Genomic DNA, 12,522 nt, shown 5'->3' on the forward strand with positions numbered 1-12,522 from the left:
CCAGAGGGTGAAAGAGCACCCCCCCCCCCCCCCCAACACACACAAACACACACCTACACACTGAGCTGTGTTTTTATTACATTTCCTGTAGACCTATCCTAACCTTAACCATGACCACTACTCACCTTAACCTCACCCTTACCTTTAACCATGTTGCCACCCTAAAATTTAGTGATGGCCAAGTCCCCACAATGTGAGTGTGTTAACAGGTTTTGGTTCCCATAATGCAAGAAAAACAACGGCGCACACACACAAAAGACAAATGGTTTTCCAGGAAAACATCTTTGGTGTAAGTGGATCTTGCCTTGAAACCCATGTAATTGCACATATTTTGTTTGTGCTTTTGTGGTCTCTTTCAGTCTACTTGGCTTTCCTGTCATGTGACCTGATAAGGTGACAGGCTCAAAGCATTCTAACCTCAGCACACTGTACTTAAACCTGCTTTTGGTGAAAACATGGTTTTTATCCATGCTGTAATAAAGACTTTGGTCTGCCTCTGATTCTCTTTGGAACATTTTAATTGGCAGTGAAATAGGCATCGTGACATACATTGTTATTGTAGTTTTCCGCTGGAGTAAACTCTGCGATCCTCTTTCGGATTAGTTTGGAACAGAAGTGATGTCCCAGTTATTCTTCAGAGATCTTTCCTGTGGTGCGCCTGCTGTATGTTAGGCTGATTGCAAAGTGAAAAGAGGGGTGTGTGTGTGTGTGTTTCCTCTTTTTTTTTCATCATGTACCTGGGTGAAATCGAGAATAATATACAACAAACAAACCAGGCAAAAATAATGACTTATCTAATTAAATGTTTTGGTCTAAGCTCAGATACTCTGACCAGTTTATTTATTTATTTATTTATTTATTTTTTTGTGGTTTTCAAAATAAATTGAATCCTGTCCCTTTTTTCAAAACTCCGGAATAAATTCAGTTTTATATGTTTTAACACCAGCTGAGCAAAATCCTGACATGCACATAAAAACATTGTAATTAGCTGTGATCACATAATTGTGAAACCTAATTTAAATGTAACTTAATTGGACACATTTTTTTTCTAAAACTGCTTTCAAAACTAACATGCTTATTGAGGGAATTCCTGAAACATATAAAAATATTTATCAGATCAGATGGATGGGTTAAGTCACATTGTCCAAACAAAACTCTGTTAAATAACTCTGCTACAGTAAATCTCTTTTTTTCCATTTTGTCTTAAGAACTGTGGTTTAAAATAGCTGCATCAGGCGGGGAGGGGACTCTTTGAGCTGTAATATCATAACAGCAGCACTGAATCTAAATTTTAACATCCTGTGAACTGTAACCACCCTGACTTGTAACCTACCGTATATGTATACAGCACATACAGTATTTCTACTTTCTGTTCTCAGGAGACCTTCACAGGCAACCATTGCCATTTCAGTATACATTTGTCGAGTCTGCAGCTTTGACCAGACACTGTAGCTCCTCACGGCGGGAAGGGATATGATGCGGCTTTTGTTTGCTAGTCACAGGAGTATCCTCTTGTTAATATCTGTTTGAGTGAGTGTGACTGCTTGTCACCTCCTGCCCCCCATCACACCTGGCTAATGAGCAAGCCACTACAGCAGACCAGAGACTTTCTCCTCACTTCACTACACACAAACAACAAGAGAATATTGTGTGACATCCTGTCACGGTGTGCAGCACACCACCGGATGCTCCCAGGGCTCTCTTTGTTTATGTTCTTCCCCCTCAGAGCCTGTACTTGTATTTGCCTGGACTTTGTACTACTAGTGCCAATTGTTTGCTCCTGTGTGTGTGTGTGTGTGTGTGTGTGTGTGTGTGTGTCTGACCCTTGCACCAGAGAGGGTATGTATAGGTTTGAGTGTGCAGTGCACGACAGAGCTGCTCTGTGCTTTGTGCTACTCCAGTTCTTTTCTTGTGTGCCTATTGGATAAGGCGACAAAGGCCCAGATAGCGTCTTTGAGGGGCACAAGTTTCTTTTCTCTATGTAGTGTCTGCCCTTTGGTCCAGTCCAGGCTCATTGACAGCAGTGCTGAGACTCAAGCAGTTCAGCTTAGCAGATTCACACAGGGAAAAATAAAGCATCCTCATCATGGACTATTCTCTAAGCCTGTATGGTGCCTGCGCTTTCTTACGGACTGAAATCAGAGCAGCTAGAGACTCAAGGGGTCTCGAGGATTTCTGACACGTTGCATGTGCTGATTTTCTGGGAGTAGGCACAAACTGTTGAGACATCTCCAGATATGAGTGTGGCGGTGATTGTTAGAGGTATGTTTCAGAGACTGTTTGGAGTAATTGCACCTTGAAAGAGACTCAAGCTCGATTAGGTAACGCTGAGATCTGCAGACTTTTATCTACACAAAACATCATTTGTTCAGAAGATGGCATCTAGATGGTGTCCTGACATTTTGCCACAGTGGCTTTTGAAATGAACTAGCCTCATCTGAAGATGGTGGAGATGAGCAATAATATTCCTATTGAAAAAATATTGGCTCTCCTCTTCTTTATATGCTAACAAATAGGACATCATTCATTTGTGTGATTCTACAGTGTAATGTATCCATATTTGGAATATTGTGAAAACAAAATTTTGAAAATGTAATAGAAAGCTATTTTGAATTGTATTATTATTACAGTATTAATGTTTTCAATATTGTACATTTTATAAATCAAAAAGCACATTTCTATTTAATATTTTAAGTGTTATTACCACTTAAAACAAAAAACAAAGTGTGTTGCTTTGTTTATTGCTTGTCCAAATCAATACAAATTCATTGCTAATTTTGTACATTTATATTTTAGTTTAGTCAGTTTTTTTCATTATTAATAAGAAATTACAATTTAATACACACATTGTATGTAATTTAAATATTAAAAACATTTTTACAATTTAAATTTTTTGTCAGTGTTGAGATTTTAGCTTGATGCAGCAAAGTATTAGGGATTTAAACATGCAAATTAAATGTAATAGAATTTTGATGTTTTTTTTATCTCCCATAAAGTTTCCCTGCTTCCATTTCTCAGACAACTTTGGAAATAAAAAAGCATAGTATTGGGTTTTTTAAACTTCCAGTAGAAACTTGTAAAATGTCAACTCTATGTCAATACATGCAGCAGAAATATATTCATATTTGCCTTTTATTTTGGCCAGTTTGAAAATGAACAAAAAGTCAAGAAGTCAAAAGTTTTATTTAAACATTTTGATTTTACTGGCAATAGGTCCAAACCTGTGTTATCTGACCTTAAGGAATCTTTTATTAATCCTTCAGTTATTTATTAAGCTCTGGTCTGAGGATGCTATGACCCTGAATTTAAAGTAGGTTTGCTTTTTGCTGCATAGAGATGAACTGAAAAAAGATCAGGCAGTAAAGTAATTTTCTTAAAGAATTTTGTGTAAATGGTTTCTTGGCTTCCGAGCTGACATTGAATCTTTTCAGCTTTTAGACTTGAGACTTAAGGTTGCAGAATAGGGAGATGAACATTATCTTGTGCTGAAAGTGAACTTCTGACCGTCTCGCTGCCTGTGAATTCTGCATGTGGGAGTTTTTATTGTCTGCAGTTGGACATAGGGAAATCATTTAAAGTGGCTTATCACAGTCAGCAGGAGAAAGGAAGCTTTTTTTTCCCCATATATACATCTGATCACGTTCATACCTTCACAATAATGTTTTGGGTTCTGGGGCACAAACAAGTAACCCATAGTTCATTTATTTTTCATTACTAGTGCACCACTTTGCATGGGAATACCCTGAGAAATCCTCATGACTTCACCACAGTGATTTATGGCGGTGTTTCAGACCTTCTGTTCTCTGCAGGGGAGCCCAACACGGTGAAAGCTTTTTGCTTGGAAGGGCTTCTTTTGTTTACGTTTATTAACCATCCTCTTTTGTACAAGGGAGCCCATTTTGATCAGGAAAATTACAAATTTTTATGTGCAAGTTAAAACTAATAACAGTATTTGTCATGTAAACATATCTATTGATTAATCTATTCATAGAGGAAACAGTTTTTTGAGCTTTGTGACTTTGTATATAATTATTGTCAGTTATAAAATTTTGAAAATTAATTAAAATTATTTAGATAATGCTGTAATTTCCATGAATACAAACAAATTTATAATCAGAATGTTGTAATGGTAAATGTATTCAAATTTTTTTTTACATCTCAGTGTGATCAAAAATGCAATACATTTAAAATAAATAAAAATTGCTTACTGAGATTTTCCCACTTACAGAGCAGAGAACATTGTCAGAACATTGATATGAAATGAAAAGTGGACCTTTATATGCTTAATGTTCTAGTTGCTTTAAGGATAAAAGCTCTTTTGTGGTGTGAAAATTTGATCATGCACTGCTTCAGTAAACAAACATTACTGGTGCACAGACAAGGTCTTCTCCGAGTTAAAGGAAACCCATTATGGCAGAGGTGTACATTGAATTATTGATCAGCTGGTTGCATCTAGGCAGTTTAGTTGTGTTAGTGTGAATTGATTGTTGAAATTTTAAAAGAAGTAAAAGGTAAACGTGAACACATCAGTGTCTCTTCTGTGGCTCAGCTGAGAATGTCATCCAGTTAGACTGACAGTTGTTTGTTCACTTGTGCTGGAGAAATGTAAGATTTTTCAAGAGAGATAAGAGCGAAAGCAAGGCCGATAAGAGAAACAATTCTTGGATTAGAAAATTGTCAACAGTTATTGTGCATACTGTACCTCACAGTGTTATATCTCACCTGCCAGGAGTGAGGTTTTCCTATCATATCTTCTTTTACTTTTTCTGACAAAATAGTAAAAAAAATAACATATTTTCAAATTCTTTATTTTATCTTATTATTTTTATGTTATCAGTGCATTTCTTGCTTTCTTTATCAAAAATAATCCCATAACAACGTAAATATTTTGAGGCAGATCCAATATGATAACAAAGATTTAAATATAAGACCTAAATATGAGGAAACTCATTCCAATGTGTTGCCAGAAATCTCTGAGTTGAATTATGTATTTAAGTGGTGCCAACACTTTCTCTGCAAGGGGGGAAGAAAAATTCTAAGACCATTCATCTACGCAAAGGTGTAGAAAACATCACGTTTGTAGCCTTGTGTTTTGCTGTGTTACATGTTCCATTTTTGCTTATAATTTTTAGGCTGTTGTGAACCTGTGTGAGTTGGCAGGTTGCTAGAAAATCCAGAAAACATTGAGTTTGTGTCAAATTTTAAGTTTTTGTCTAAATTCAAAATGGTGGCTATATGTACCATATGTGTACAGTAGAACCCTAAAATGGCTTCAAGATCAACCAATGGCGTGCTGAGCTGCCCTTTTATAGCAGCCAATCATAACTTGGTGAGTGATTTACTACACCTTATAGTAGCGTGCACTGATAGGTTACTGGAAATCTCACCCGAGGACCTCATTGGCCGTGGCGCTCAGGGATGTTTGATAGTAGAACAGAGTTACTAGGCTGAACGGCAATGTTGGCACAGTGCTCATACCCCAGCCAATCACAAAGAGCCAGCTTAGGGTGGTGGTATTCTTGTGAACGGCTTACAGTCTGGAAACTACAGTAATGCATTTCATCACTGTTTGCAGTTCATAACATACTCCAGATGTGTAGTACACAACAAACCCTTACCCCTGCTTTTTTCACCTGGCGTTACTTTCTGCTGCAGAACCTGATGGCTCCCAAGAATTTTTTTTAAGTGTATTGAGACATTTAGTCTTTCAAAGCCACCATGGTCCCATTGAACATGGCTGTGCCTCACCACACTCCACGCCAGACTTGAGAATGGGGCCGCCATGTGCACTTTCATGGTCCCTGGTGGTGATGAGTTGTTCTAGGGGTGCTCACTGATCTACCCCAAGAAGCTATAATTAGCCTTTCCATCAGGCTTTCAGGTGCATCTGCAAGGCTCCGAGGGTGGCGGCCATTGTTTGCTGACAAGTGGAGTTTTCTGTGTCCCCTTCTCACTTTTCTCCATTCTCCGGGCAAATGTGGTGTGGCTGATTAGAGGTGAGAGCCATATCGGTCGCTGGATATTCTCTGTTGCAGTCTCAGAACTACTGTGCATTCACTATTCACAGTCCATGGCCTCACAGTAATCAGATAGCTGGCCAACTGACAAGCAGCAGTGGAGTGGAATGTGGAGAGTGGAGAGATATGGCTGAACGACGAGGCAAACGCCAGCCTTTGCATTTGCGTGTCCATGTGTATGGCTCACTCTAATCATTCGTCGTGTATCAGTCAAAGTACAAAAGCCAGACAGTCAAAATTGCATTTGTTATTTATTTCCCGTTTTACTATTCAGCATGTTAAATAACCAGATCATTTTTTGCTGGCCATTAGTTTCTTGAGGTGATAATGCTGAAGAATCCACCATTCAGAGAAAAGGGTTTTTGACAAAGCATGCTTCTGAATTGCACCTTATTTGTCATGTCTTTATACTGTATTATTTCAGCTAGTGAATTAATTCAGAGCTGAGCTCCCAGTGTCAGTCAGGAGAACGGAAGGAGCTAAATGAGTAGATATTCCAGCCAAACTCAGGCAAGAGTGTCATTTCAGTTTAATTAAATCTCTGCTTTGAGTCTGGCGGGAACACAGACCTCTTTCAGGATGATTGCGAAAAACTCCTTTATTTCGGCTCCAGCCTCGACAGTACAATCACAAGTCTGATCGGTTTTCCGCATTTAATAGCTCGGTGGCTGTGTTGAGCACATACTCATTCATACACACAAATGCACAACTTGCTTGTTACACATGACATTACTGACAACAAATGCCATGTTTAAGCTGAGGTAGTGTCCGGATTAGCTTCAGGAAAACTAACCCTTTGTGCTAATCAAGGGAGGCTTTGCCACCGTTTTTATTTGAATCAACCTGCATCTTCTCTGTATCTTTTGCCAGCATGGAATATGTGCTCTTACACAATGCAGATTACACTTTGTGCCAAATAACTGTTTACTATTCCTCACAGCCTGCAGTCTTTATGAAATGCTCTGTTAATGCCAAGACAACAGTATAGACGCTGGCTCCTTCCATAATCATAATGCTCTACATTATTGTGTATGTAGCTTACTGTTAGAATCTCTTAGCATTCTCTGTTACTGGCATTCTCGATAGAAGATTAGCAAAGCTGTAGTGTTGCTTATCCCTCCTAAGGCTGTAGAATAAGTTGCTAGTCTCCCGCTGGTTTTCACTCTCAGCATCCCCTCATGGTGCCTCATTAAGACTCAAAGAAACAAGCGCTTCCGACCCAACGCTACCATAAGGCCAGGCTTAACATGGTGTTACTCCACCATGTTATACGCCACACTGTGTACTGTGGCCTTCAACAGCGCATTAGTTTGCTCCAGGCATGTGGTCTCAGAATGTGTTTTGTCACTGTTTTTTGGGGAAAAGAAAACCTTTCCAGAGAAGAAGGCAAGTGGGTTGAGGATGTTGGGGGTATTTTCTGAGAGACATACTGTAGAAGGGGGTGTTGGGATTTGGGGATAAGCAGCTGTTTTCTCATTGAGCAATGTTTGAAGGTCAGCTCTGCACCAAGTAGGACACTAGTGAGAAGCCAAAGAACTGTATTTCAATATGAATAATGCATTGACAGTGTTTCTGCTTTCAGCCCCCTACTCTTTTAGATGCTCTTTAATCTCATTCAGCTTCCCTTCATCTTGTCCCGCAGTGTAAATTTACGGAGGTCAAATACAGTCAAACAAGTGTTTTTTTTTTCCCCTATAATAATCCTAGTTTTTGATCTCATTTCTTGGTCTGTGTTACCCACTAGCATACTCTGTGTATTGCATAATCCTCAGTACAGAATAGCACATGTGAGCTAATATTTCTTGTTTTACATATTCCTTTTTTCTGCTACATTTTCACATAAACATTTCATTTAGCTTTTTGCTAAATCTGCACATCATTTCTTCTCTGTCATATAATGAACAGTGTTTCTTAAGACTGGCCCACAGTGTTGTGTTCTACTATCTGCACTTTTCAGTGGTTTGTTCTGTTTCTTCTTGTCATGCGTTTGATGCACATGTATCTATGGAACAGAGACCGTTCTAAACCCAAATGTGGCATTGTCTGTTTCTTTTTCTTGTTCTACAGAGATGTTGAAGGAGTTGAACCAACAGCGCAGAGCGAAAGAGTTTACAGACCTGAAAATTATTGTTGAAGGCAAAGAGTTTGAAGTCCACCAAAATGTTCTAGCTTCCTGCAGCTTGTATTTCAAGGACCTGGTGAAAAGGTTTGCCTTCGCTTCCCCTCCCACCAGCTGTTGATCCGACCTGTTCTTTTCATAGGGCGCATTTGTGTCGCTTTTTTCCCCCCTTCCCCTCTCTCTCTTGCAGGTGTGTGAAGACTTTGGTTCCTAACACAGGGCCAGCAGCCATTCCTTCCTCTTCCCGCTCAAATGAATGTATCTGAAACTGGAGAATAAAGGTCAACCCTCGTCATTACCTTTCTTCCCCATGTAGGGCAATTTAACCACATTTCCATTTTAATGAGCAGTGAAAATGTTCCATGACTGTGGATGTTTTAAAACTCACCAAAGGGCCAAAGAAAAAAAATTATACATTATACACTTTGGGTGGTAATTCGCCAAGTCACACTGTCTTTGGGACAGAGGGTTTTTCTTTTTTTGTCTCCCAAGCTACCATGTTTTTCTGTTGCTAATTCATGAGTTTTTTGCTGCAAAACAGCCTTTTCATATGCTAATACATCATGGTTAGTCTAATAAAAAAGACATTTCAGAGTCATAAACAAAGGACGACACAAAAGCACATCTAAGACAGCTTACTGAACCACCGCTTTCACAGGTTAACACCACCCTTCACTAATGTATTCATTTGATGTAGATCTAAGTATTACTCTACTATTCTGCCCTTCATACTTCATATTTTTTGTCTTCATGGGCTGTTTTGTTTCCATGGATGCCTGTGTGCGTGTGTCAGCTACAGACCTTTTTAGTGTGCCTTGATGGGTGTATGAATGCATGTGTATGACTGTTAAGCACAAATGTGTCATTTTTTCATATGCCTAGTTTTCTGGGGAGGGAATACCACAATGTCCTCATCCTTACTTCAAATCCTTGCAGGTGTTTTCAGCTTGATTGAGAGTCCCCCGGACCCAAAATTGTTTTGCTGCCTTGGTGTTGTGTGTGTGTGTGTGTGTGTGTGTGTGTGTGTGTGTTATCACTTGAATGGCTAGGGATGAAGTGCTGAGCAAAAACGAAGGCACACAGGAAGACATGTACAGTTCGTAGTGGTTGCTGGAATGCCTTAGGGAAGTTTGTCACTTTGCCCCACAGCCGCACTGCCTCCCCAGAGAACGGAGAGCTGTTTTATCATCCACTGCGGCCACCTCGCTCAACACTGATACACTTGTTCCTCCTGAATGGGGATGGAGCGAGGAAGACTAGAGAGAGAACAGAGGGAGAAAAGCCACAGAGCCATATCTGTACGTTCCATGACAGCTCCACTCGTACTCGCTACATGAATAGAAGAGAGACACTCGGTTTTCCTTTGACCTTGGCAACAGCAGAGAAGCTTCCTGAGAGACAAAAGTGACTTTGGATTGAAGCGAAGCCCTCGCGCTGGTTAACCTGTCTATCAGATTGTCTCAGTCGTGCCTCTTATCCAGGACGTATCTAGATCATTTATGCATAAAGACAAGGGCCCCTGAAAGCCACCTTGGCTCCCAGAGGAGCAGGTGGAGTTTCATCAAGCTCATGTTCATGCCTGGTGCCACTTGCATTGTCTAATATTTTGTGTTTAATTTGACAGTCTAGTAGAGCGAATTCTCATTAATTGGTTAATTAATTGCAAACCTTAGATTTATTGTAATAACCCTGTTGTTTTTCATAAGTTCAAGTCTAAAATAGAAGATTTCTCATGACTTCACACTGGAGAATCTCTAATGAATTTGTTATACTAATTGGTGATGTTGGAAGACATCTTTAGCTTGACATAATGAAGTCATCACCATGTGCATTATGCTAACACCACACCATCAGCAGTAAGTGCTGTTTATTTTAAACGGTAAGTGGCACCTTGATTTTATAGAGATGAGAGTAGTGTTAGATTAGAATAACAATAAGTTGAGAAGAGAAGGACAGAAAAGCAGCAAAGTGAAGAGCATTTGAAGGGAAGAGATTGGAGGAGAGCATTTTGATTGTAGCTGCGAGGAGTTTGCAGTCCAACCGAGTCTTGCAAACTCAGTCAGAGAGGAGCAAAGAGAGCCAAAGGTTTGTCTGCCTTTGGTGTCATTGAGTTACTGTCACCCACAAACCTCTCAGGTGACTTTTTCAGTACAACTGAAATTATACTACTTTCTCCATCTTTATGAGGTCAAATAAGAGACAGAGACTTCATCTCCTTACATGCTCCGTAACCACCCACCCTCCCTCGTCAAGCTCATTCCAGAGACATTCCTGTCAACCTGCTTTAAACCATCACAGTGTGTATGCGTTCAGTATGTACTTGAAAATGTGCACATTGACATGGAATGCGTACACGTGTTGTATTGCATCATCCTTTAGCGTGTGTGTAGGATGCGAGGATATAATTTTTGTGTTATCCAGGCATGCTGCCATTTGCCAAACTAAAAAGTAGAGATGTAATGATGAAAGGTCAGAGAGTGCATATCACACTTATTTTCCCTGGGCTACCCACACACACACACACACACACACACACACACACCAACCCAGTGACTCACTTAAGAAATTAAAGGTTTAATTGGCAACGAGCCTAAATTAAAGCAACATGGAATGGCAGAGTGATAGTTGAAATTACATTTGACATTTTTGGAGACAGTCCTCTGGCTCCACAAGACATTCAAAGAAATGTTTTAATGTTCCTTAAAATGTGTCCAAAAAGAAAAACTTTACTACTGACATAAATGTTTTCATTATTTTCCATCTTGCAAATTTCAAATTCAGTTTTCAACAAAATTCTAAAATAGCTGTCTCACTCTGGTTAGTGGCTACTTTTATGCAGAGAATCCAGGCCTTCGGTACAGTATGTGTTGATCCAGCCTGCCATCTTCCCCCACAATAGCTGAAGGATGTAATGCCACTCTGCAATATATGCACACATCTGCAATCACCCCCACCCAAAAACCTATTACCCTACCTTCTAAAGGGCCGATGCAGGAGACAGATCATCTCTAGTAATCTCATTTTACCCCTCAGGATATTCCAATAAGTGTGCTCTGCAGGCATTTAATTTATGGCCACTGCATCTCTGCACTACAGTAAAGTAAAAAGCTCCAGAATCTTTGAGCAGTCTTGACACATCCCCTCATGCCACTTGTTTCTCTCCCTCCTCCTCTCTCTGTCAACCCATGGTTTTTCTATGGCTGTGAGTCAGAGAGCGTTACGACTATGAGTTAGATAGAGAGCTGTGTTAAAGCCCATTATAGTGTCTGTCCTGTTTGAACAGTGCAGCTGAGCCACAGTTCACAGTCCAGCATGTGCTGCTCCATTCAGCCGGAGGGGAACGTAGGATCTTCTAATAGCCCCCTCAGAATTCAATTAGCAACATTGTTCTTATACAAAATCAATTTTACTTTCCATGGATTTCACAAACCCTGAGCAAATAGGACGTTTCTGGACAGCTAGAAGGCTTTTTTAAGTTTTTAACATGTTTTTTTAAGTTTCAATGGAACTGGAACAGTTGAACACAGAACTGAAAGTTTTATGGTCAGATTTTTCTGTTCTACACCAAATTTTCTAACATATTGACATTCCCTTGTCTCATTTCATAGGAGAGGATTTCAGCCACAACTCCTTGTAACTCAGTTTTGAGGGTTAATTTAAAAAGGAAGGAGCACTCAAAAGCAAGGGGTAGGGGTAAGGAATAAGACGTGGAATTGGGCCTTTAAGTCTCCCCTGTATACCACGGCCTCATTACTGGATTGCAAACATAAGCAAAACAAGAATCCCTGCCACATTAGGTTATTTTTATAATTTACTCATGATTTATGTTATGACAGATTTAAATCCAAGCCACTTTTAGCCCAGGTGGTGTAGGCTCTGAATTGGAGTAAGCTGATGTCTTAACATGACTTAGTAGTTTATATACTTCCACAGAGTAAATGGTCTTGTGAAAATAAGCTAAATGTATTTCCTGAAAATAGTTTTTAGGTTTAAGGATGTATAAGGAAGTGTGTGTGTGTGTGTGTGTGTGTGTGTCTGTGGCTGCTCCCCTCCTTGCTCTCCGCCTGTGCTTACCACCATTTTGATGGTCTGTTCATTTTAAGACTTCCTCTTGAATAAGTGGTGCATTTTTCACAAACAAATTTCTTTGCCTGAGTGTCCCATCTTTTTCATTCTCCTCCTCTGTCTCTCCCTGTCCTCCCTGCCTCCTTCTTTCACTATTTAAATTCAAGTCTGCAATCAGACGCAGCATAAATATCTACCTCTTTTAGAAGCTCCAGAAAAGTCATTTCCATAAGATAAGTGCTCAGTATAAAAACAACCTGCTTCTTGAGCTGGTTCCTATTGCACTAATTGACCAGGTTGATGAGCATGCTCTTCTTTTAT

At 39.7% G+C, this 12,522-nt stretch overlaps 1 protein-coding gene across 1 annotated transcript in view; it reads left to right on the forward strand.

Annotated features, from left to right (window-relative positions):
• The window catches only part of klhl29 (kelch like family member 29), a 212,702-nt gene that overhangs the window by 116,568 nt on the left and 83,612 nt on the right, over window positions 1-12,522 (forward strand). Inside the window, exon 7 of the mRNA XM_020603683.1 lies at window positions 8,085-8,223. Within this exon, the coding sequence (XP_020459339.1) occupies window positions 8,085-8,223 (139 nt within the window). The remainder of the gene's footprint in view (window positions 1-8,084; window positions 8,224-12,522) is intronic.

The sequence above is a fragment of the Monopterus albus genome, unplaced genomic scaffold, assembly GCF_001952655.1.
Source record: "Monopterus albus unplaced genomic scaffold, M_albus_1.0 scaffold62.1, whole genome shotgun sequence".
Taxonomy (NCBI): Eukaryota; Metazoa; Chordata; class Actinopteri; order Synbranchiformes; family Synbranchidae; genus Monopterus; species Monopterus albus.